The sequence below is a fragment of the Berghia stephanieae genome, chromosome 13, assembly GCF_034508935.2.
Source record: "Berghia stephanieae isolate SIO BIC M18660-M18661 chromosome 13, UCSD_Bste_1.3, whole genome shotgun sequence".
In the NCBI taxonomy this organism is placed as follows: domain Eukaryota; kingdom Metazoa; phylum Mollusca; class Gastropoda; order Nudibranchia; family Aeolidiidae; genus Berghia; species Berghia stephanieae.
Genome location: NC_088372.1, coordinates 40,246,764 through 40,273,325, shown reverse-complemented (window position 1 = coordinate 40,273,325; position 26,562 = coordinate 40,246,764). Strand labels below are relative to the sequence as shown.

The 26,562-nt window shown below is 36.7% G+C and overlaps 1 protein-coding gene across 1 annotated transcript; it reads left to right on the top strand.

Moving 5' to 3' along the window:
* Positions 1-6,477: 6,477 nt before the first annotated feature.
* LOC144959160 (nucleolar protein 58-like) lies at positions 6,478-26,223 on the top strand. The gene is made up of 14 exons (XM_078891678.1): positions 6,478-6,635; positions 7,983-8,059; positions 8,537-8,589; positions 9,615-9,739; positions 10,741-10,880; positions 11,781-11,845; positions 12,659-12,793; positions 13,607-13,752; positions 14,912-15,038; positions 17,251-17,414; positions 18,573-18,707; positions 19,530-19,591; positions 23,381-23,706; positions 25,712-26,223. Exons 1-13 carry the CDS (start codon positions 6,591-6,593, stop codon positions 23,697-23,699), a joined length of 1,593 nt encoding a protein of 530 aa, XP_078747804.1. The 5' UTR covers positions 6,478-6,590; the 3' UTR covers positions 23,700-23,706; positions 25,712-26,223.
* The last annotated feature ends 339 nt before the right edge of the window (positions 26,224-26,562 follow it).

The window sequence follows — 26,562 nt, the reverse complement described above, 5'->3', positions numbered from 1 at the left end:
CAGGGACTATAATTATAATACAGAGGTAGATGTTATTTGGGAGACGTTTATGTAATTTTCACTTTTACTAACATAATATAAATCAAATACACTACCTGACTTGATAGTTGTTAATATCATTTTAAATTCTTGTTTAATTATTAATTATGCGTAACTGATTGAATTTGAATGGCTGGTATGAATGACAAAACTAGTCTTAGTTGCTTTGATATCACATTTAAGTTTTTGATGCGGAGCCATTATTTTTTATTATTTCTATGTAATAATTGAGTGTGTTCTTCATTATGGTACATAATTGAATTTGGAACTGTATATGTGTTGGTACCAGGAAATGAGTGTGTGTACTTTTGAACATTGCAAATCAAACGACAAATTGCCTTTATGGACAATAAAGATCATATTATTATTATTATTATTACTAGTGGAGAACCTGCAATATTTGCAGAGAAATAAAGGCTATCAGGAGCAGGTGGTCATCTATTATATTTGTTATATTACTGTATTGTATTTTTATATTTGGCAGGAATTTTGTGCTGGATGAAAAAAAAAATGTAACATTGGCTTTACGGAACATGTTGATTCCCAGGCCTATTTTTTAAAAGAAGAGATTTGAAAGATTATCATGACTTGATAGTATCAAGAGAAATGTAAAATTAAGTCATCATTTTTTTGTTGTGGATGTGTTGGAATTGCGTAGAATAAATTATACTCGCAATGAAAGTCAGACGTCAAAAAGGACTAAGTATTACGTCCTAGCAGCTTTTCTTTGTATAATTTGAGTCATCGGATGATAGAATAGGCCTGAAATAACAAGAAGGTTTGCAAGTTTCTCGTATATCAGTCTGTAAAATATAGTTTTATAATTTTTAGAATTCTTTGCTCCATGATATAAATTTTACATTGGCTGTTCAATGTTGATCCCCAACCCTATTTTTTGTTTTTATAATAGATTATTATTATTATTATTATTATTATTATTATTATTATTATTATTATTATTATTATTATTATTATTACTATTATCATTATTATTATTATTATTATTATTATTATTATTATTATTATTATCATTATTATTATTATATTATTATTATTATTATTATTATTATTATTATTATTATTATTATTATTATTATCATTATTATTATTATAATTATTATTTATTATCATTATTATTATTATCATTATTATTATTATTATTATATTATTATTATTATTATTATTATTATTATTATTATTATTATCATTATTTATTATTATTATTATCATTATTATTATTATTATTATTATTATTATTGTTGTTGTTGTTGTTGTTGTAGTTGTTGTTGTTGTTATTATTATTATTATTTTTATTATTACTATTATTATTATCATTGTGAGATTGAGATATTTGTTAATTGCGTTTCTGTACAATTTCTGTATTTATTCCTTGTTATGATGTGTCATAATTTGTTTTCATAACCCTTTCGTCATCCTGCTTTATCTTAAGCCATCAAGCTTATCATTGTCATTGGACTATTTACCTTCTCTCTGTTCTTCTGCTTGAATATCTATGGAGTTATAATGAATAAATATGATATATTTGAACTTGTACGTCACTTGTTTCTAATCCGTGTGTCACGTGTCTTGTCGTGGTCATTGACACTGACACTGACTGGGTGGGGTTCCCATAGAGGGCAGGGAGGTACTTGCTATGTCTTCTATCGCCTTGTATCTGTTTTCTTATAGCTTTCTGTCTCTGTCATGGAATGCGATTACTTAGTTTTGTCCTGACCCTGGCCAGAGTCCTTGGCTGGGAGGGAAACAGTCAGATGTATTGGTATAGTTTTGGGAGATGATATTTTTTTCTCTGTTATATACTTTTGTTTTTTCATCTTTAACATATGATTTGTAAACATTTGAGTGTATTCCTCTTAGTGAGATCTTGTGTGGGTGTCTGGGTGAGACTTTAAGGTGATCTCAAACTAAGTACAGGTAATACTGATAGTGTGCTCTTGGAATCTGCATCTGTTCCCTATCTTAACCATTCCTCTTTGTCTTACTTTTTCCTCAAGTCCTTTTAATTGTACATCTAGAATGTTTTTACTATCCAATTTTCTTCCTTTTTACTGGCGCTGATATGACCTAAATGTGTTGCAAGCACCGTAAAACCCCTAAAAACAAAACAAAAACACTGACACTGACAACACAAGGAAGGTGTCTGGGTGGGGTCCTTTGACCTCCCATGGCGGGCAGGAGATCACTTGCTGCGTCTTCTATCCCCTTATATCTGTTTTCCGAGTTGCTTTCTGCCTTTGTCGGAATGAGATTGCTTGGTCTGTCCCGACCCCTTCTGGAGTCCTTAGCTGGGAGGGGAAACAGTCAAATGTTTAGTATTAGTTTCTGGAGGTGATTTATTTTTCATTGTAAATCATCTCTCTCTCTCTTATGATTTGTTCGTTATGTTTTCTGTTTTAGATATATTCTGTAAGCATTTGAGTGTATTCCTCTCAGTGAGATCCCGTTCTTGTGTCTGGATGATCTCAAACTAAGTACACTAATAGTGTGCTCTTGGAATCTACATCTGTTCTCTTGTTGAACGTCTTCTTTGTCTAGTATTTTTTCACTGTCCCATTTTCTTCCTTTTTAGTGGCCCTGCAAACGACCTAATAAATGTCTCAAGCACTGTAAAACTCCTAAAAATCCTGAGTCTTTTGTCCTCCCATAGTGGGCAGGGAGGTACTTACTGTGTCTTCTTTCCCCCTATATTTGTTTTTTCAAACTTGCTTTCTGTCTTTGTCTTGGAATGAGGTTATTTGTTTTGTCCTGGCCCTGGCTGGGAGGGACAGTCAAATGTACAGTGTTTTTGTTATATTGTTTGTTTTGATTAACAACGATTTGTAAACATTTGAATGTATTCCTCTTAGTGGGAACTTGTGCTTGTGTCTGGGTGAGACTTATTATATTTGTTATTTTGAATGTATAATGTAAGCATTTGAGTATGGTCCTCTGTGTTGGATTTTGTGCTTGTGTCCGGATGAGACTTATAGGTGTTCTCAAACTAAGTTCATTGATGGTATGCTCTTGGAATCTACATCTGATCCCTAAACCCTTAAAAACAAACATAAATCCATTTTTTTACTACCCCATTTTCTTTCTTTTTACTGATGCTGAAATGACCCAATCACTGCTGGGTAGACATGGGGGTTAGAAAAATTTCTCAACCTCATCCTAGATTGAGTTCTGTCCCTTTGTGTATCAAGTGAATGCTCTACCTACTTAGCTATTGGGTCCTTTGTCCTTTATGTGTCCTATTTTGAGTCTGTCACAACTATCTAACATAGACTTTGTCACACTCATCATCATCATCATCATCATCATAGCTTGTCGCCCCAACACCGAACCCACTCCACAGCATCTGGGAAGCACACTTTAAGATCATGGTCAGTACAGCTGGGCCTGTTCTGGCATTCTCTAAGGATGTGCTCCATCGTCTGCTCTGGGCATCTACATGTACACAAGCTGGTCTCAGCCAGCTCCCAATTTTTCATGCTTCCAGCTAGCTGTTCTCCCAAGTGTTGCCCGTGCTCTGTTCAGTGTTACCCATTCATTCCTTGGGAATGAAGCAACACTCATTTTGTGCCTACAAAACGGCAGCAGTGATGGGGTGAGGGCTTTTGTGTTTTTTTTACCTCTCTCTCATGTTGGCCCAGGTGTCTTCAAATCCACTTCTTTCTGCTTTCCTTTCCCATGTTGATTTCTTTACTTTACTTGGAATGAGATTTTTTGGGTTTTTTTTGTCAAAGCCCTGACTTGAATCCTTAGCCGAGAGGGAAACGGTCAAATGAGAGATATTTTTTTTGTCCTTGTAAATCATCTCTCTGTCGTGTATTGTTATTATGTTTTGTTACATTTTTGATTTTAAATAATAATGGTCTGCAAACATTTGAGTGTGTTCCTCTTTGTGGAGACTTGTTCTTGTGTCTGGATGAGACTTTTAGGTGATCTCAAACTAAGTACACTGATAGTGTGCTCTTGGAATCTACATTTGTTTCCTATTCGAACCACCCTTCTGTCTTACTTTTTCTCCTGTGCTTTCAATTGTAAATCTATAACTTTTTACTGTCCCATTTTCTTCCTTTCTTCTGGCACTGAAATGACCTAAATGTGTTGCAAGCGCCGTAAAACCCTTAAAAACAAACATACATACAGTACCCGTTAGGCGTCCTTTATCCGTCAGTCTGTAGCCAGGTACTCATTCACGATTGATTCGAGTGGGGTAATGTGTGTTAATTTCCTTTATCCAAGGACTTAACGTCTCGAAACGTATTTTCCACTGTCTCCCATCTGGCCACTGACCATGCTTCACATCGCTTGACGTTGTGACAATAGGAGACACCGCTGAATCATTGAGATGGCTTTAGAATAGTTACAAGGCTGTATGGTGTCAAACAACAACAAAACCAAACACAATAATAACAATGATGATGATGATAATAATAATAACAATTATAATGATGGTAATAATAATAATAATAATAATAATTATTATTATTATTATTATTATTATTATTATTATTATTATTATTATTATTATTATTATTATTATTATTATTATTATTATTATTTTTATTATTATTATTATTATTATTATTATTATTATTATTATTATTATTATTATTACTTCAACTACTACTACTACTAAAACGGAAACAAGAAACAGCTCCCCAATCTAAAACTTATAGAAACGTTAATTTAATATTATGTTTATAGAATTGTAGCCTATTATATTCCATTCTGCGAGTGCTTTTAATAAAAAAAAAAATATTGACTAATTCATATAAATCTGGTTTTCACATGGAGGAAATAAAGGACGCTTCGTGACTCTATGGGTTTTCATAATTATTCCACGCCATAAAGCTATATCTACTCACGACCTGTTGATTTAAAATTAGGAAACTTTAGTTATAGCCATGATGACTGTATATACCAAGGAATTTACCGTTTTTCGTTTAATTCTATGGTATATACACTATTGCCATATCACTTCCATTATTATAATACTATCTGACTTATTAGATGTTGCCACGGTAGTCTCCTGCGAGTTTTAAATATAGCCTATATATATATTTTTTTTTTTTTTTTTTGGTATAGTCAAATTATTCACTGAAGGCAACCACTAGCCAATCAATCTTACAATCTGACCACCTTACCTTCCACTCATGATAAGGGGAAAATATCGGAATTGCCAGTTTGGATTTCTCTGCTTAAATTCGAAAATACTTGGCATTTTAAGCAGCCGCTCTGCAAGGGAAGATTAGATTTGGCATTTTGGCATTATTTATTTTTTACACCTTATCAAAATTAGAAGAAATGAAGTGAGTAGGAAAGTGCCTGAAGACAAAAGAGAATAAAACCTTCGGGCGGCGATGGGGGCACGAACCCGTGACTTACTGGTACGACAACTCCGCCTGACCGGAAAGATCGTGAATCTACCGTATGAGCTACCTATCCACGATCCCCAAAAAGTCGCTTCAAATTCTAGTCTATCGAGAACCACTTCTCCCCCGACTTCTAGACAATCCATCTTTGTACCTTTACCCAATAATGACGAGAATGGTACACACGTTAATATTCTTTTAAACCTTAAACTGGCACTGCATATTAACATTTTCATCGCACCGTTTTTAGAGAATAAATATTCATTCTATTTCTACGAGTACAAATTTTAACAGAAAATCTGGAGAGAAAATCATCGTTTCATTAAGGCACCTCTAGCTTTTGGATTTTCAGAAAAAAATGAGGCCTAAAATCCTTGGATGTTTTTTGTTTTTTTCTTGTATTTTTCTATCTTGCTTTGTCTGGCACCTTTCATACACACTTGTTCATATCTCTAACTTACTCATGCCGGTGGGATAACAAAATTCATTATTTTCCACTCAAATATGTCCGTGCATGACATAATCAGATCAGTCGGAAGGTGAACATTATGGATTTGCATTTTGAAAAAAATTGTGTTTTTTTTCTCTTTCATTTTCTGAAAGAATATGTTCCCCAGAGCATTTTAATCTTTATTTGAAGTAAATCGGGTGATTTTTCGTGAAACCACGGGCAGGTGTATGGGAAAGGTATCCATCAACCTTTCTCAAATTTCATAATTTTTCAACTTGACTAGCTGTAAAAAATATTTAGAAGTGAAATTAAGCTTTGATATTTCCCTGAAGATGTACAAACGTGTTGATTTAATCATTTATGACAAGAACTCATTTTTTTTAAATTGACCTTCTAACTAAACTTGGCAATATCTCAGTTCAAACCTTTTCACTTTTCACCATCCGACAGATTATATTATTCACTGTAACTAAATGTGTATTTTTACATATCAATATTTATGTCAGAATAAGTTTTGTATTTTTCGTTTTATGTGTAGCATTCTTCCTATTTGGCATTTTTTATAAAACAAATTGGGCAATCCTACTCGTGCGCCATTTTAAATCCATACACTTCCGGGTCAAAAAATGTTTATTTTCCTCGCACATGTGGAGTGGAAATTGTAGTGGATTTGAAAGTTTTTAAAGAAGCCTATCACATTGTTGTGATTAGGAATCAAAATGCTCGTGTTGTTCGAATCTGCAGCAGGCTATGCCTTGTTCAAGGTAAGATTTGTTTGTTTTTCAGCTGTTCTTTTTAATTCGAAGCGAGTGCGCGAATTGGCCTGACACTTGAGCGCAACGCACTGGCCGCACCACTACCACTACCACGTTGCCTTGCCCATGCTTATAATTAGGGTTATGGATGACTATGATAATGATTCTATGATGAATATGAATGAAATGACCCAACCCCAAAGCTCTAAAACACTCAAGTTTGTACTTTGACGTTCATTTGGTACTCCTACAGTGAGCCGATAAATTGCCTTGTGCTTGTGACCGAACTAATTGTTGTGTGTAGGAGTAGGGTAGGCTGTGTAGAACTTTAGGCTAGCGTCTCAAACAAAAACAAAAGATAAGTGTCTAACTAGTGCAAGTGCAAGAAGTTGTGAAGGTAAAAGTAAGTGTAGTGTAGTCGAGTGGAATGGACACCACACCACGGACAATGGATGGATTACTACTGCTTGGCAATGGGCACTTACTTTCAGAAAGACGTGGTCTCTGCTCTGTCGCACGTAAAGTAAAGGGGGAGGTACGGAATCGTCTTGCTTTCGCGAATGCTCCGACTTTGTGCCAAGCCTGTGTGCTTCGCTCTGCACCAAAGCGAGAAGAGAAGTAGACCTAAATAACTAGCGGCCACACAGGTGAATGGGAGAACTGAGACACAGATTCAGTTTCAGGGAGGCCTTCCGAAAGCTCCTACATCCCCAGTATTCTTGTTCTAGTAGTAGTAGGGGGTTTGGGAGGGGGAAAGCTTTTTTTTTATAATGTTCTAGTAGGGGGTTTGGGAGGGGGCAGACTTTTAAAAAAAATAAAAGTTTCCCCACTCCCAAACCCCACTACTAGAACATTATTTTTAAAAAAAAAACAAGAATACTGGGGATGTGGAGCTTTCGGAAGGCCTCCCCAGATTCAGCCAAACATTTAACTTCATTTAAGTAAGTGCCTATATAAACAATTTCCTGGTTTACGATGTTAGAGGTGAAATTAATCCAGCCCAAAATTGTTGAACTCGTCGAATCTCTCCATTCTGTTACAGTAGGAAGTTTTGTTTGGATTCTGGTAAGAATTTTAGGTTTTAGCTCTGTCGTCATAAAAAAAAGGAATATGACAACATACACCTTTTTCTGTTCTGAATAAAAATGTGTTTTTACATTATTTCACCCCCTAAATATATGACAAATGTATAGTCCTCTTAGTGAAAAGATTTATGAAATCACCCTAACTGGAGCTTTTACAGAAGACAAAAAAATACTGAAGATGTTAATTTGCCTTTCTGACTACATGTGCGTTTTTATTGCCAGAGTCTCCAATGTCATCTAGAACTGATATAATATAATTTTTCCTTTTCAGCTTCTTGACGAGGCAAAACTGTCCAATTGTGATGACTTGTTCAAAGATTTTGAAACTCCCGACAAAGCTTCCAAAGTGTAAGTAATAATAATACTGATGAAAGTGAAAATGGCGAGGCTTCGTATGGGAACAATACAGACAATGGACGTACATACCCTTCGTGAGCACAACAATACACAAATTAACGCGGAAAACAAATACAGTAAAATGCAAAATAACTTGTGTAACTTCATTTCTTAGTTACATTACTGTGATATTTTGTATTTTTGGTTTGAGTTGGACCGATACATTTTCCTTCTTTTTCACAAATTGCCGTTATCACTGGTCATTAAAGCTTGAAAATGAAAGTTGATCTCAGACTACATAATTTTAAGGATTTTGAAGTTTTTTCATCCTTATGACGGTAAATTTTTAATTTTTAAAGTTAACTAGAGAGGGACTACAATTTTTATCCTCCAAAAATTATGAATTTTTACATTTTCAGGGTTCAGGTCTGGAATAATTGTAATTTTATTATTTAAAAAAAATCTAAACATTTTCTTTTTCTATTTCAGTATTAAACTCAAGCATTTTGAGAAGTTTGAGGACATCAGTGAGGCTGTAGCAGGTACTGTTTTTTTTGTTTAAATTAAATTGTCCTAATCTTACTCTTGAGGAAAACACGAAAGTTTACTTTTTTTTCTATCAGGGTTGCCAATTTTCAGTATATTTACGGAATTCAGTATGAATTAGTTTCAGTATATTTACCAATCACCTGCTAAATAGAAGAAAGGTTAGTACGAACCGTCTTATGCCTGGAGTTTAGTGCACAGAAAGCGGTCTGTCAGTGTGCTTTTGTAAAAGTTCTGTAAATTATTGCCTGCTTAATTGACAACCCTGTTTTAATTTCAGGGGGGGGGGGGGGGGGAAAGTATACAAATGTTGGTGCTTTATCAATACGTCTAACTCCAGGGTTCCCACAGGGTTGGGGAAATTGGGAAAAGTTGGGGATTTGATCATTTCCTGTCGGGTCGTGAATAGGGTCAAGAATTCACTCATTTGGGGTACATGGGTCTGGAAATGGTCAGGAATTTGTTCAGGTCTACTGCAACCACCACACATCACCATAATCACCACCACCACTACTGCAACCACCACATCATCATCATCACCATAATCAACACCACCACCACGTCATCATCACACAACTCTTTCACCATATTAACACACCTTACTATTTTTAAATAACATCCAGCATCCGTTTTAAAGCTTGATGGTTTTTAGTCCATTCCTGGAATTTTTTGGTCTGAAAAGACATGGGAATTTTTTTCTGCTGAAGTTGTGGGGGCATTGGCATTGCAACTCTTTTATCTGGTGTTGCGTGCAATTCTGCTGATTAGTTTAGCTATTTTTAGCTTATTAGTTTGTGTTGTTTTTTTTTTTGGGGGGGGGGGGGGGGGGGGGGGGGGGGGGGGGCATTGAATTTTTATGCATTATAGAAGAAATAGTAATTTTTCTGTAAAATAAACTTTACATAGGATGATAATATTTATTAAAATGTTAGAATTTACTGTTTAAAATTTTAAGTTGCAATCATACAAAATTTTTTTGGTAAATAGTAATATGTTTTATTGATTTGTAAAATGTTTTCAGGAAATCTTTCCACTGAAAATGAGAAAGTGAGCAAGAGTCTAAAGAAGGTGATCAAGAAACACGTCCTCAAAGATGCAGAAGCTGAGTTAGCTGTGGCAGACGCCAAGCTGGGTAAAATGCTGAAGGTATGACAACAATACATTCAAAGTATTGGGGGTGTTATCGTTAATACAGGCTTGACAACCAGGATGGTTTCTCTTATTTTAATACACTTTGAGGTCTGTAATATGATGATGTGGGAATGGTGACCAAAGTGTCAGAATTCATAACAAGGGGTGGGGGGAGATGGAATAGTCGAGAGGAATAATAAAAGAATGTTATTAAATATTGTCTCCAGCTTAGTGTGAATCTGAGTAAGCAGACAGATAATTGTCAAAGGAATTACGTGATTTTACTTCCCTTGCACCAGCTCGAAAGCCTCCATAAAATTCACTGATTACTAAGCTTGGAATCTGAATAGTTGCTGATGTTAAAAATATGAGCAAATCTGCCAAAATATTGGGGGAAAATGTGATAAATTTTTTGAAATAATTGAGGTTGGTTGGCAAGGCTGTTAATTTGTTGCCATTAATTTTGTCACAATTCCAGTTTTATTTTATCTAACACCAGCTGTTTAAGTATCCCCTTGGCGATATGTCAGTCTTTGGATTTGTGTACACGCACTTTAGTTGCTTTGCTATTTGGTTGTCTTGTAATATTTGTGAGGCTGGCTGAGAAAACCCGGGAAGATTCGGCAAGCTTTGTTTCGAGATATGAGCCAAAATCGAAGATAAAGTGTTTCCCAGAGCAACAGATTTTATTCAGAAAAAAAATTCATAACTTGGGTTCTAATAGACATAGAAAGAACATTTTCAGTGGTAAATGATCAGAAAGATGTCTACACCACTGCATACAAAACTCAATTTATGAAATTTGCGCATCTTTCCGGGTTTTCTCAGCCAGTCACACATATTACCCTCGATATTCTTTTAATCATTGCAATTAATTGTTAATATATCTTTCAAAGAATCTATCACTATTTCAAATGTTTATGTCTATTGCAGTCCTTTTGATTTTATCCCGTTATCTCTGTTATTCTTTTGTTTGGTTCTGCTCTCATTTGGAAACTTACTTGTGTGAATTTCAGAAAGAGTTTGGTGTCAACTGTGTGTACAATTCCAGTGTCCAAGAACTGACCAGGAACATCAGGTCACAGATCTCCAATCTTATTTCAACACAAGTCCAGGCTAGTAATCTTGCTCAGATGTCTCTTGGTCTCGCTCACAGGTAAATATGTGCCTTGCTTTTTAAATGTTTTTTCATGGCTTTTTCTTTTTCATAGGTCAACATTTTTCCGCTACTTTGACCTCCGGTGACTCGCTGCCACAGTAGTGGAAAGCTTTGGTCAGAAAAATTTCATTTGTGTGACTTTTTATTTTACTTCTTTTTCTTTTCTTTTTTCTTTTATGTAAATAGTGTGAACAGTTTCTTGAAACTTTTGGATGAGATTTTTTATAACAACTGTTCAGTTGGTGCTGTGCATCAAGTTACTCCTTCTTCAACATTTTGAGTTGTTATTTTTTTAATTGTAGCATTTGAACTTCATTTGGATCTTGATAGATCTCCAAATGATTGTCCAGTTGTACTTTAGACAATCTGCCTAAAATCCCAAGTGAAACTCATCACCTGCCACCAACAGATCGCTTAATGTTGGAATGTCTATTGTTGCCAGATGGGTCATGGGGAGTTTCTGTATTTTGCAGGCTGATCGGAAGCTCTGTTGATGTCACCACTAATAAGCCTGATTTCAGAGATTTGAAGTACCTTTGATTGAGAGATATTTTTCCTGGTCAAACATCTCCCTGTTACTTTTATGTTATGGGTTTTGGGCGCTGTATATTATTTATTGTCCATTGTAAACATTTGGGTGTATCTTTTACAGTGGGATCCTTTGCTTGTGTCTGGCTTGGACTTTTGGGTCATGTCAAATGCTTATCTATTGATTGCTGGTGGAATCTTCTGCTCCCTATATTATTATTATTATTATTATCATTATCTTTCTTTCTGTTGGCCCTGAAATGACCTAAAAGAGTTGTCATCATTGTTAAAAATAGCCTTTAGATAACAACAAGCATTAAATTTGTACATATTTAATTAAACGATTTTTTTTGCTTTTATTTTCAACAGCCTTGGTCGCTACAGATTAAAGTTCAGTCCAGATAAAGTTGACACAATGATCGTCCAGGCAGTCGGTGAGTTTCTTATTGCTTAATTTTCTTTTTCAAATCTCCACATGGTTTTTCAGGCAGGCTTGAGTTGTGCTTTAATTTGACTGATTTCCTCATTTTAGACTGGATTGAAATTATCTTGAAGGGTTGATGGAAGAACCAATTAAATTCTGACCCAATCAAAATGTATTCTGTAGTGTTGTCATCTACACTGATAATATAATCGACCACAATCCGATTCGTCCACTCTCACCCCCTCACCCACTTCGACTCTGCTATATTTATTTTGTCCCATAGTGGGCAGGGGGGGTACATACTGTGTCTTCTATCCCCTTATATCTGTTATCCAACATGCTCTCTGTCTTTGTCTTGGAATGAGATTACTTTGTTTTGTCCTTGTCCTGGCTGAGAGGGAAACAGTCGAATGTATAGTTAGTTTTGGGAGATGATGTTTTTTTCATTGTAAATCATCTCTCTGTTATGCCCTGTATTATGCTTTCTTTATATTATATATGATTTGTAAAAAATTTGAGTGTGTTCCTCTTAGCGGGGACCTGTGCTTGTGTCTGGATGAGACTTTTAGTGATCTCAAACTAAGTACTTTGATAGAGTGCTTTTGGAATCTACACCTGTTTCTTAATTGAACCAATTCCCCTTTGTCTTCCCTTTTCTTGGATGCTTTATTGTAATTCTAGAACTTTATACTATCCCATTTTCTTCCTTTTTACTGGCGCTGATATGACCTTAATGTGTTGCAAGCGCCGTAAAACCCTTAAAAACATAAAAAACGTTTGCACACTTTTATGCTAATCTGATTATTATTTTTGTTCCTTACAGGCTTGCTGGATGATGTTGACAAAGAGTTGAATAATTACCTGATGAGGCTTCGGGAATGGTATGGATGGCACTTTCCGGAACTCTCAAAACTTGTCACAGATAACTTGGCATATGCTAATCTGGTCAACTACATTGGTATGTAATTGATATTTACAGTAGCTATTTTTATTTCTCTCCTTTGTGTGTGTGTGTGTGTGAGTGTGATCTCCTTCTTCTGTCTGTGCACATTTGTGTGTTTGTGTGGGTGCATTTGAATGATGTTGTGGCTTGCAGATTAGGTTCCCCCCTTTTTAGACCTTGCAGTCTCTCTCTCTCTCTCTCTCTCTCTCTCTCTCTCTCTCTCTCTCTCTCTCTCTCTCTCTCTCTCTCTCTCTCTCTCTCTCTCTCTCTCTCTCTCTCTCTCTCTCTCTCTCTCTCTCTCTCTCTCTCTCTCTCTCTCTCTCTCTCTCTCTCCTCTCTCTCCTCTCTCTCTCTCTCTCTCTCTCTCTCTCTCTCTCTCTCTCTCTCTCTCTCTCTCTCTCTCTTCTCTCTCTCTCTCTCTCTCTCTCTCTCTCTCTCTCTCTCTCTCTCTCTCTCTCTCTCTCTCTCTCTTCTCTCTCTCTCTCTCTCTCTCCTCTCTCTCTCTCTCTCTCTCTCTCTCTCTCTTCTCTCTCTCTCTCTCTCTCTCTCTTCTCTCTCTCTCTCTCTCCTCTCTCTCTCTCCCTCTCTCTCTCTCTCTCTCTCTCTCTCTCTCTCTCTCTCTCTCTCTCTCTCTCTCTCTCTCTCTCTCTCTCTCTCTCTCTCTCTCTCTCTCTCTCTCTCTCTCTCTCTCTCTCTCTCTTTCTTTCTCTGTATTATCATTGAAATAAATTCGTAGATTTTAATTCGTTTGAATTCTTCAGAATACTAATTTTTTCAGCATTTGCAAACTTTCCTTTCTACTATTATTTTTTTTGTTGTAATTTCCAGGTGATCGCAGTAATGCCATGAAGTTGGATTTGTCCAGACATGTACCAGAGGAACTTGAGACAGAGGTCAAATGGGCAGCGGAGATCTCCATGGGGACAGAAATTGCAGAAGACGACATTGTCAACATCAGAAATCTATGCGTACAGGTTAGAATTTCATCCAGAAGTCCATGCTGTTAAATTTTTATTTTCATCGATGTTGTTTTTGTTGTTGTTCTTTTTCTTCTTCTTCTTCATCCCACTCATAATGTCTTCATGTTTTAATGTCTAGTTGATGAAGAAATGCCTTTGTCTTCCCAAGGTCTGCCAGGGGCCCACACAGTTTGGTCTGCAGGAGTGTGGTAGCAGGCCAAAAATCTTCTCTTTCTGTTGCATACTTATGGCCTGGTTTGGAGTTTGTGATGGGCATATCATTGCTATTCGTATCCTGTAAAATACATGTGTGTACTGTTTGTTGCCATGATGAGGCTGTGACTGACATATTTTGTCAATATATATGTCATATATGACAGGGCTGATAGTTTTCCTATAAGATCTGCAGAAGTCAGATGAGGATTTTCCTCCTTTTTAGAAAATCACATTTCCCGCATCAAATGAACTGGCAATGTGAGACTTAATGTGTGGTGGAATAAACAAGTGCAGTTTCCCACTCTACAAAAGTTAGCTGAATTGTCAATGATAGTTTATCACCTCAGTTGCTCTTAAAGTGATGATGAAAGGAAAACGTTCAAAATTTTCCTCCTTTTTCACTTTTTGTCAACAACAGCATTGATTAAGACTCATCAGATGTGTGTAGTTGTCGTGTTTGGATGCATGTGTGTAGTTGCCATGTTTGGATGTAAGTGTGTAGTTGCTGTGTTTGGAATTATATAAGTAGTTGCCTTGTGGTGTTTGTATGTAAGCTCAGTCTGGTCATTTGGTTTTACTGTTGTAAAATGCGGGTGGTTGGATGGGAGCATCACCTTTGAATCATATACCTATGATGTTCGCATGAGTGTACGATCCGATAGTGATGTCGTTTCTTCTTCTCTTTACTAGCCTATCCTGCTTCTTTGGTTTGTGATTGTATTTTTGACAGGGGATATTTTTTTTTTCTGTAAATCTTCTGCCTGTTTGTTCTTTGTTATTTATAATTTTGCTTATGATATCTTTAGGTTATGATTTTGATTTACATTTGTACTATTTTTGTTAGATTGCTTGTTTTTTTGTTTCAGCGGTCTCTCATATAACCTCAATTGTGTTGGAAGAGACCTAAAGCAACAAACAAAAAACTGTTGTAAAATGATTGATTTTTGATTCGGTACAGGTGATAGAAATGTCCAAGACAAGGGATGAACTCTACAGTTACTTGAAGGAAAGAATGGCCATGGTGGCTCCTAATCTGACCATTTTGGTAGGAGAGCTTGTTGGGGCAAGACTTATCGCTCATGCAGGTTGGTGGTCTTTACACTCTACATTCATTGTATATTCATTTTTATCAGGTTTTTGTGTTGCTTTATTTTTTGTGTGTTTTAACAGTGGGGCTTAAAGGCAATTGTTTAAAATTTTATTCCTCTTTCACTTTTTGTCACCATCAGCACAGATACATTTCTGTAATATTACTGTTGTTGTTGTTTATTATTATTATTATTATGATTATGGTCATGACCACTATCATCATCTTTAATCTTTGTGAGACAAGGAATTGAACGAGTGTATATTACACCAGTTCCTGCTCCTTAATTTATTAATTTAATCTTAGTGACTGCCAATGATGCACACTCTTTGGTTTGATACAAGATGATTTTGACCAACAATCTTCACTACCTCTGAGGCAGTTTCTGTCATACTTGTAATGACAGCTTCATTGATTTTTAAAAATGTTGTTGAAACATATCACTTTTTTCTGGTGCCACTAGGATCTTGTGTCACATGTGATTAAACAAATGTTATATGGAAATACAAGTAGAAATGTGATAAGATGTTACAGATTGTAGGCTTTGTGTAAATGGGTTCACCATCCAATCCAGTCCACTATACAAATTAACAATTTATGTCAAATTCTCAGCTTGTACCTTAACTCTCGAGTTCACCTTCATGGAAAATAGAACAAATTTGTTCGATTTCCCATGCATATGAACTTGAGAGAGTTAAGAAAGCTGCCTCAATCAGATTACTGTTTGTTTTTTTTTTGGCTTTTGATGTAGCCATTCAAGTGGGAACGAGTTTTATAGTGTTTCGTGTTGTGCTTCTAATCATCCATATTTTGATAGAAATCCCCACTTTCTGGCAATTGCTAACTGACTGTCTCGATGCAGAATTTTGTTACAGCTTTTCAGTGATTTGCTGAATAATAAAGTTTTTAAAAATGTATATATATTGCCCCACTGGGATTCTGTCAGTGGACTTGCTGTGGATAATGTGTGAATGAAATAGTTGTGAAGCGGATTGAGCATTGTGTAATATTGAAAATGGGTTATATAGATATTATTTTTTATTATTATTATTATTAAACTTCCAAATGATACTTTATGCCTTTTACTTGCCTGTGATGTATAACTTGTGGATTGAACAGTCATAGTCATGATTTCTCTTCATTTCTTCACTACCACTGAGGCAGTTACTTCTTTTAAAAAATTTCTTCTTCTTCTTCTTCCTCTTATTATTATTATTATTATTATTATTATTATTATTATTATTATTATTATTATTATTAATATTAATATTATTCCTATTGCTGATATAATTTTAATTATTATTAACATTATCTTTATTATTGTCATTTTTGTGAGATGATATTTCTTAAAGGTGAAGTTACATTAAAACATTTTTTTTACCTAATTTCTATTTTCCTGGTGCTGCAAGGGTCTTATAGTGCTATTAAAATCCTTAACACAATCATTGTCTTTTACCTGCCTATGATGTATAACTTGTGGATTGAACAATCATGATATTCCATCATTTCTTCACTACCGCTGAGGCAGTTAATAATTTTGCTCCACTTGTCCATCAAATTGTCTTACGGATTACGATATTAAGTCTTTTACTGTGGGCCTGGGCAAACGATTTTTAAAACTCAATTTCGCTTACTGTGAAATGGAGTGGCTAAGACCAGACCCCATAAGTGCCCCTCCCCACTCTGGCTTGAATATTATTAAACAAATATGGTAAAGTGTACATTGAGAGACTTCACACTTCCCCAGTGTTTTAGAGAAAGATTTCAATGTCAAGATGTGTCGTGTCATGTTGTTATAAAATTGGTCTTGGCCTTGGACCGTGTTTGTTTAGTAATTTTCAATTTAGGGACTGGCCTTAGTCACCTCATTCCACAGCACAAGGTTGTCAAACAAAATTAAAGTCAAAGTAATACTAAGCTGCTCGAAGCTGTGGACTGTAAAAAGTAATGAATTCCATTCCAAGATTTTTCTACAGATAGGATGTAATGATTATTTCTCTGCTGTCGTTCTGTTTTTTTTGGGGGGGTTTTTTTTGTATTTTGTAATATGTGTTTCTACCTGTTTTCTTTTGGTTTTTGTTGGCCAAAGAAGCGGTTTGAGCCCGAAACGTTCCGTGTTTGGTATTTTGTTATATTCATTTTTGTTTATTACTTCAAACAAAATTGACAGCATTTGATTCCCTTCCCCCTTCCATTACCTTCTTTTGCAGGTTCTCTTCTCAATCTGTCCAAGCATCCTTCATCAACAGTTCAGATTCTCGGTGCTGAGAAAGCCTTGTTCAGGTCACTCAAGTCAAAGATGGACACGCCCAAATATGGTCTTATATATCACGCCTCTTTAGTTGGGAATGCCCAAACTAAACTCAAGGGAAAAGTAAGTGCCATTTCCTTTTGTTGACTTTAATCTGTCATCCGGTCACTTTTTATGGATGTTGTTGAAATTGTTGCTGTTGTTCTTACAGGAACGGTTATAATTATTGGGTTGTTTTTTTTTTCAATCAATCTGGCAACCATTCTATCTGGACATCAGTGTTTTGGTCTTTTGTAAGTGTCTATTTCCTTTTTTCTTTCAATGCACTAGAAAGATGTGTGATTTTATTGTAAGCATTGAGATTCCCAATGCAAGACAATTCAATTACGTCATGAAATTGTGGGCAATAAGACTAAGAGGGGTCCCGGTAGCTCAGTTGGTAGAGCACTCGCTTCGCATGCAAAGGGACAAAGATCGATCCCAGGTGCAGTCCTCCAGATTTATTTTTTTCTGACCCCCTGTCTATCCAGCAGTGAATGGGTAGCGGAGTCTTGTTAGATTTGATGCAAAGTACTTTGCGATAGACTGGCATCCTATCCAAAGAGTAGCATGCAATTGCTATTGTCCGTTTCACACTATAGAAACCAGGATAAACTCTGGCTCCATGGGAGACTAGAGGAGTGTAATTTTTAATTTGTCAGAATACTTTTACACCAGGGAAGTGGGTTATTATTACATGGTAAGTTATTAGGCAGTGACCACTGTAGTTGATACAACTCAATGTCGAATTTTACAGTGGTCAGCATTATCATGTTCAGACTGAATCATCTTTAAACAGATCTTCCATTTATACAGATTTCATCAGTGTATTATCTATGGGTTGTTGGAAAGACAATATTGGCCAAATTAGGAATTTTTTTCACCAAGTTTTTAGGGGGAAATGGTTGGAAATGTTTTAAATTTTGGGGGGAAAATGGGTGCTTGACCTATCCTAATGACATAACATCAGTTTTGATGCATTCTAAAGATAAAAATTACGGAAGCAGTGGTTGAAATCGTGATTTTCATGTTGATGAATTGTTTCTGTCATAAAAATCGATTTTTCTTTTTTTTTTTTTTTACTTTTTTTTTTAGAAATCATTTATTTTTATTTTATATTATTGCTTTTCTTGTTTATAATTTGGCCTGATCAGTTAAAGAAATTGGGCTATCCTCTATTTCCATAGTTAATATTTTGCAACAACATAACGTTATTTTAAAAATATTTTTTTTTATTTTCAGATGTCCCGTATGTTAGCGGCCAAGGCAGCCTTAGGTATTCGTTATGATGCTTTGAGTGAGACCAGTGACAGTACGTTGGGTTTAGAACAAAGAGCTAAGCTGGAGTCCAGGATCAGACACTTGGACCAGGGAGCCGTAAGTGGACGTTCATCAATAGACCTGTCTACTATTGTCACATTTTGGCTCCAGTTTCATAACTTCATGAGCGTCTCTAAGTCGTTAAAACTTGTTGAAAATGAAAGTTGATGCCAGACTAGATAATTTTGAGGATTTTCAAGTGTTATTTAATCCTTGTGATAAATTATTGATATTTAAGGTCAGCTATAGCGAATACAATTTTAATCTCCTGAAAAATATGAATTTTTACATTTTCAAGAAGGCAGGTCGGCATTACTCATCAGGACATTACAGTTTTGTTTGCCCTTTTTTTTTTCTGTACTGAGGAGTGTCCTACTATTTTATTCCGTGAGTCAATGTATAGGTGGTATTTACTTATGCTGATAATGCAGTTAATGTCATAGAAAAATAAACTTCATTCAAGAAAACAACACCAAAAAAAAAAACAATCCTAAAAATCTTGATCATTTCATCTCACCTGCCTGCCAAGCTGTATGTTTTATTCTTAATCGTGCCAAGAGTCAGTTTTTGAGCCATTGTCTTTCTAAAAAGTGGCAAAAATCTAAGATGGCTGCCAAACTATCTCAATTTCCATGGCGACTGGTGAATATTTTTTCAAGTCCTGTACATTTTTTTATCTTCTTGAATTACTAGCTCTTAAGTGAATGGGGTCTTTTCTTCATAAAAATGGAAAAAGTATTTGCATAAAGTCTTTTTACTGGAGTTCAGCGCTCAGACAGGTTCAGTCCATGTGGTGGCATCAAAGTTCAGTCAAATTTTGCCTCCTGAGTTGGCAACCCTGATTTAATTAATTATTTATTTATTTATGTCTCCTATCAGGCAAGAAAAATCAGTGGCACAGGCAAGTTTGAATACAAGCAAGAGAAATATTCAAATTTCAGGTGAGTGCTGGGTTTGTAGGTGTCATTAGTAATCCAACAAATAATGTGAAAAGTCGTGTACAACGCTGCCAGACCAAAATAAAGACAAGTAGAAGTCTTGTCCTTCAGAGCCATTAGGCCTGTGGAGCCGGAGTTGATCCTGGTTTCTATAGCATGAAATGGATAATAGCCATTGCTTGCTACCTTTTGGATAGGACCCTTGTCTATTGCAACATGCTTTTCATCAAGTCTAACTGACTCAGCTACCCAATCTTGCTTAGTTGACCGGGTGTTTCAGAAGAAGAAAAAATCTCGACTTCGGTTTGATCTTGGCCCCTTTCCATGTGAAGCAAGTGCTCTACCAACTGAGCTATCAGGACCCCCTGTGCCAGACAAAGAAAAAAAAAAGAGAAACATCAGTCTTCATAGACAAAGATACTTCCATCTTTATTGACCCACAAGTTGCTTTCTTTGTGCCACAAGGATGGTTCCTATAGTATATCATATAGTATTTCTTTTGATGGATTAACTGTAAATGTCTCATGGAAGAGCATATTTTTATTTTCTTTCACTTCATTAGATTTATAATTCCTCAATGGAGAACTCACGACTGTCTTGACAGAGGCCCTCATATAAATAATTGATATTTACTGTAGCGCCTGTGACCTGTGAACACACAGCTCTATGTGCACATTGAAATAACAAATATTAACAATTCTGTTCATTTCCTCGCATATCCAGCCGGGTAATTAATTGATTATATAAGATTTTTTTAAACTGTTGACATATTTCTGTCTGCCTATGATGTAAAACTGACAGATGGAATGATCTTCAATGATTTTCCAAATTATCTTCACTACCACTGAGGCAGTCGTTATTTAATTTATCTTTCCCCCTGCATTGAATTAATTCTCTAATTTTATTGAGCTAGAAGTGCAGATGTTCCCATTATATAAGATTGTTTTAATTGGTGACTTTTTATGCCTGCTTGTAATGTATTAAAAGATTTGAGCTTATGATATCTTTAGGTTATGATTTTGATTTACATTTGTACTATTTTTGTTAGATTGCTTGTTTTTTTGTTTCAGCGGTCTCTCATATAACCTCAATTGTGTTGGAAGAGACCTAAAGCAACAAACAAACAACAACAAAAAATTTGAGCTTGGGCTTTTATGTAGTGCAATATCCACTAAACATTCTCAAAGCACTTTATCATGGATTCCTTGTCACCACTATATGACATGATGGAGGTGTGTTGCCTGTTGTTAGGCAAAATTATCATTTTTTTCCGACAAAGATAACACTGTTTACGACCAGTTACTCATTTTACACCCGAGTACTGTGCTAGTATGTGACTAAAGAGCCTTTTCCAAGGACTCAATTATGTGTTGATCAGAGCTGGGCTTGAACCCAGGACCTTTCGATCCGAAGGCAGCAGCTTCTTATGGCTCACACTATTATGTTATGACGATCGACCCAATCAGCAAAGTCCGGTCCGCATTCGTGCACCGTCGCGAACCCGCCCGGTAGCATCGTCACAACACACCTTTCGACTAGATGCTCTGCCGTTTCGGGTTCTTGCCCACAGCGTGGACATAAAGGACAGGAAGTTAGACCCCACTGATGTAACGCACCGGCCGTTAGGCAGCTCCTCGACCGAAGCCGATTCGCAGCTACCCAGTGTCTCCTCTTACTGGTATCAAAGCCTGGCAACTTCTCACCAAGCTTAGAGGAGTGTAGGTCCCCGCCCCCACGAGGGATTGAATTCGTCCAAACCGACTTCCATCTCGTATGTGCAGCTCTGTCCGTAGTCAGGGATTCTGCGTACAAGGGTTGCCGGGACTTATTTCGGCTCGAAACGGGGGCACCGTTCATTATGCGCATGAGAGGGGTATCCCCATTCCCTCTCTCTTTGATCTTACTCAGCCAGTTTCCCGTAATGGTCTCCCTCCGGACATCGGGGGGCTGGATCGCTGCCATTACCGGGCCCCATTCTCTAGGGGTTGTTGCTAGCGTTCCCGACACTATGTGCATCGACTTGCGAAGTTTTACATCCACCTTCTCAACGTTTCTGCTTCTACCCCACACTGGAGCGCAATACTCCGCGGTGGAATAGCATAGTGCCAGGGCGGATGTTCTCAGGAGCGCTTGGCTAGCGCCCCAAGTCGATCCCGCCAGCTTCCTCAGAAGACTATTCCGCTTCTCTATCTTCCGGGCAACCCCTTCGAGATGAACCCGATAGGTAAGGCTGCGATCCAGCGTCACCCCTAAGTATTTTGGACGCGGCTCATATGGGAGTGGCTGGTCCCCGACTAGGACATTCAGTTTACGGGTGTGCCAGCCACTGCATAAGTGAAATGCAGTGGCCACGGTTTTTGAAGTGTTCATCTTCAGGTACCACTTGTCAAAGTAGGATTTGAGTCTGGTGACGTCCTCGCTGAGTACGCTCTCGAGACGGGTCCACACTTTACTCTGAGTAACGAGTGCCCAGTCGTCTGCGTATCCCAGCCTCAGGGAGGAAGTGTTCGGCATATCGCTAATGTAAACGTTAAACAACATTGGCGCAAGTACCGACCCCTGAGGGACCCCATTCTTCAATTTCCTAACTTTGCTCGTGACGTCTCCCAGCGCGACGTGGAATTGCCTTTCCCCTAAGATCGAAGAGAACAACTTCAAGGTCTTTTTGCACCTTATGATTTTTGCAAGTTTGAGCATTAACCCATCGCACCAGACCGTATCGTACGCCGCTGATAGGTCTATAAACACAGCACCTGTTTGCTGTTTTCTCTCGAACCCGTGCTCAATATGCTCTGTAAGGGCAATGACCTGCTCCGTGGTGCACCTCCCTTCCCTGAAGCCTGCCTGCTCAGGTGGCAGGGCAGCGTCTAGGACCGGCCCCCATCGGTTTAATAGAACACGCTCCAACAATTTGTAAAGACAGCTCAGCAGCGATATGGGTCTGTAACTGTCTGCCTCCTTCGCCGGCTTCCCTGGCTTCAGGATGGCAACTATCTTCGCATGCTTCCACACTTGTGGAAGCTTTCCGTTTGCAAGGATGTCAGACATTGCCTCTGCTAGCCAGGCCCGTGCCCTGGGGCCCAGATGCGTCACCATATCGGGATATACACCATCTATCCCATCTATCCGAAGGCGAGTGTCATATCCCAAGACCACATAGTTGCACTGACATGAAATGGTCTTCCAAGATTTTCCAAACTATCTTCTCCGATGGAGAGGAAAATAAAGTGAGTGAATGTGACTTTAATTAAAGGGAACAACACAAATTACCTCCCCTTTGACATGGGTCATATTTCATTTACTCGTTCTTCTTTTCTTCTATTCTTCTCTCCATCTTAACTGGCCCGATAAGACACCTCTACCGTACAATTATGAATAGCATCTAGATATTAGACTTGGTGACAGATATCTAATCCAAATTTAGAAAGTAATGAAAAAAAAAGATAGAATATAACAGCTTTGAAAAAATATCAAACAGGGAACGTTCAAAGCATTTCTTCTTCAGCCTGTAACTTCATTAGTTGAAGGATTTAGAGTCAAAATGTCCTGTTTGTTCTTGTTATATTATATTCATTTCCGTCCATTTCTTTTTACAGTCTACAACTTCTAGCAGATTAATATGACATAAATACATATTTAGTGATATTTGACAGATTTAATAGTATTTTGTTTATGAAAAACGGTGAGAATTTAATAAATCAATACAGCCTATCTTTTCAAAATACAAATTGCATATTTGTTTTACGCATTTCGAGTAATGTTTCCTTTATCTGTTTCTATCATTTCATTCAGTGAGGTGAAGACTTTCTCTAACAAAGACGATTCCACATTACCGGTGAAACGGAAGATTAAAGAGGAAGTTAAAGAAGAACCAGAAGATGAGGAAGACGCGGCAACAACCCCTTCCATAAAACCCCCTAAAGCTAAAAAGATGAAGAAATCTGAAGATGCCGATGAGGACGAAACAACTACGCCAAAGAAGAAGAAAAAGAAAATCAAGCAGGAACCCATGGATGACCTGGACACCACGGTCGGTGATGATGCTGAAGACGCCTCCTCTTCCAAGAAGAAGAAGAAGAAAAAGAAGAAGAAGGAGGAGGATAGTGATTAGAGTCGCAGTGAGTTGATTTTATTTTGTATCGTTTCATCTCATTTCATGATTTGCCTCATTGTGTGTCAAGGACAATTCCACACACCGGTAACTAACACAACAATCACAGCTATCGTAACAATTCCACAGGTAACTAACACAACAATCAGAGCTGTCCTACCAATCTCCAAAACAAAATTTTGATGACTGAGAATTCATTTGATGAAGAATAATCATTAAGGGTTTGATCGTTTGTGTGACATGTGTGTTTTATTCCCAGCTGGTAAAACTTTGTCTTATTAATGCTCAAGCAGTGTAACTGACACATTTTCTTCATATTGTGTCAGTTACCAACATCATCTCCATGCCAAATCAAATGTTCATGATCTAAAAAAAAAAAGAATGAAACAGTCTTCCAATATGGCACAGGGACTGACTTATTGATTTGTAATATCAAATTATTTCATTGAGAACTTTTCTCGAAAAATATTGAAGATCTAGCTGAGGTGCAAATCGTGTCTACAGGACCCCCTAGACTCATTCTTCGTTGCAAACTCAACAATGAACACCCCGCTTATGTCCACCTCTCTTCTAACAGCTTTTTCTGAGAACGACGCCAACGTACCCACTTCATTTCTACTCATAACTTCTGCACCTCCTGTCTGCTCATAATAATCAGCCGTTGCTCTGTCATCTCTTTACACCCTAGTATTTCACCACAACACCACACCATCAATTATTGTTGTCATACTGTGATGATTGCTGTGTCATCTCTTTACACCCTAGTATTTCACCACAACGTCACACTATCAATTATTGTTGTCATACTGTGATGATTGCTGTGTCATCTCTTTACACCCTAGTATTTCACCACAACACCACACTATCAATTATTGTTGTCATACTGTGATGATTTCTCTGTCATCTCTTTACACCCTAGTATTTCACCACAACGCCACACTATCAATTATTGTTGTCATACTGTGATGATTGCTGTGTCATCTCTTTACACCCTAGTATTTCACCACAACACCACACTATCAATTGTGGGTGGTTGGATGGGAGCATCACCCTTGAATCATATACCTATGATGTTCGCATGGGTGTACGATCCGATAGTGATGTCGTTTCTTCTTCTCTTTACTAGCCTATCCTGCTTCTTTGGTTTGTGATTGTATTTTTGACAGGGGATATTTTTTTTCCTGTAAATCCTCTGCCTGTTTGTTCTTGGTTATTTATAATTTAGCTTATGATATCTTTAGGTTATGCTTTTGATTGACATTTGTACTATTTTTGTTAGATTGCTTGTTTTTTTGTTTCAGCGGTCTCTCATGTAACCTCAATTGTGTTGGAAGAGACCTAAAGCAACAAACAAACAAAAAAAAAAAACACTATCAATTATTGTTGTCATACTGTGATGATTTCTCTTTCATCTCTTTACACCCTAGTATTTCACCACAACGCCACACTATCAATTATTGTTGTCATACTGTGATGATTGCTGTGTCATCTCTTTACACCCTAGTATTTCACCACAACACCACACTATCAATTATTGTTGTCATACTGTGATGATTGCTGTGTCATCTCTTTACACCCTAGTATTTCAACACAACGCCACACTATCAATTATTGTTGTCATACTGTGATGATTTCTCTGTCATCTCTTTACACCCTAGTATTTCACCACAACGCCACACTATCAATTATTGTTGTCATACTGTGATGATTGCTGTGTCATCTCTTTACACCCTAGTATTTCACCACAACGCCACACTATCAATTATTGTTGACATACTGTGATGATTGCTCTGTCATCTCTTTACACCCTAGTATTTCACCACAACGCCACACTATCAATTATTGTTGTCATACTGTGATGATTGCTGTGTCATCTCTTTACACCCTAGTATTTCACCACAACGCCACACTATCAATTATTGTTGACATACTGTGATGATTTCTCTGTTTTGATTCAGGTATTTGAAATATATATTTAATTTTATTTTTTTCTACCTTTTTATCTTTTGCAGATTCAAGTTTATTCCACTGACACATCAGGGACAGGATAAAGAGGTGCTTGTCTGTCGTTACACGTAACATTTTGCTGCAGTACTTCGGAGATAAGGAAAAATTGTGTTGTAAGATATATTATATTCCAAATAGAAATTGCTCTTCACAAATATAAATCTTAGATGTCTGTCATATATAATTAATTTAGTTCTGAATGATTTTGTATAAGATTTCAAATTACTAAAAAAAAATAAGACAAGATTTATAATTGTGCAATGTCATCATTCGTTTGATTTAATTTGACCAAATTCACTTCTTGTCTTCTTCCATTTTAACACTTTTGCCAGATGATCATTTATGAACAAAGTAGAAACAAACCAATTCTGCTCTAATTGCAATAAGTAACAGATGCACTTTTATTCTCCATCATTTTGACAGCAATGTCAGACGAGTCCAATGTATACCTGATGTGTATTGTTACCTTTTTATATAAATATGTATGACATGAAATAAAACAAATTTTATGAATGAACATTTTTGGATACATTTTCTTTATCAAATTCTGTAAAGCTCTTAAATTAATTTTTTTTTTTTTAAAGGAGCTTTTATATAGTGTAATATCCACTGAATGTGCTCAAAGCAATTTACAAGGGGTCCTCTGCCAAGAGCAACACCCAACGTGATGGATGAGACATGACATGACGCCTGTTAGGGGATATTACCTTTTTTTTCCGACATATACAATGCTAAACAATGGTATTCATGTTGATGATGAAAGTTAGGGAAGTTGCATTGATAGTGAAAGCATGAGCAACCAATAGGCCAAGTTTGATTTTTGTAAGGGGTTCTTGTGGTGGAATTTTTCCAATAA

Coding starts and splice junctions, on each gene's coding strand:
- LOC144959160 (XM_078891678.1), top strand. CDS start 6,591: ATGCTCGTGTTGTTCGAATCTGCAGCAGGCTATGCCTTGTTCAAG. Junction 8,060..8,536: donor CCCGACAAAGCTTCCAAAGT/GTAAGTAATAAT, acceptor TTTCTATTTCAG/TATTAAACTCAAGCATTTTG. Junction 18,708..19,529: donor GACACTTGGACCAGGGAGCC/GTAAGTGGACGT, acceptor GTCTCCTATCAG/GCAAGAAAAATCAGTGGCAC.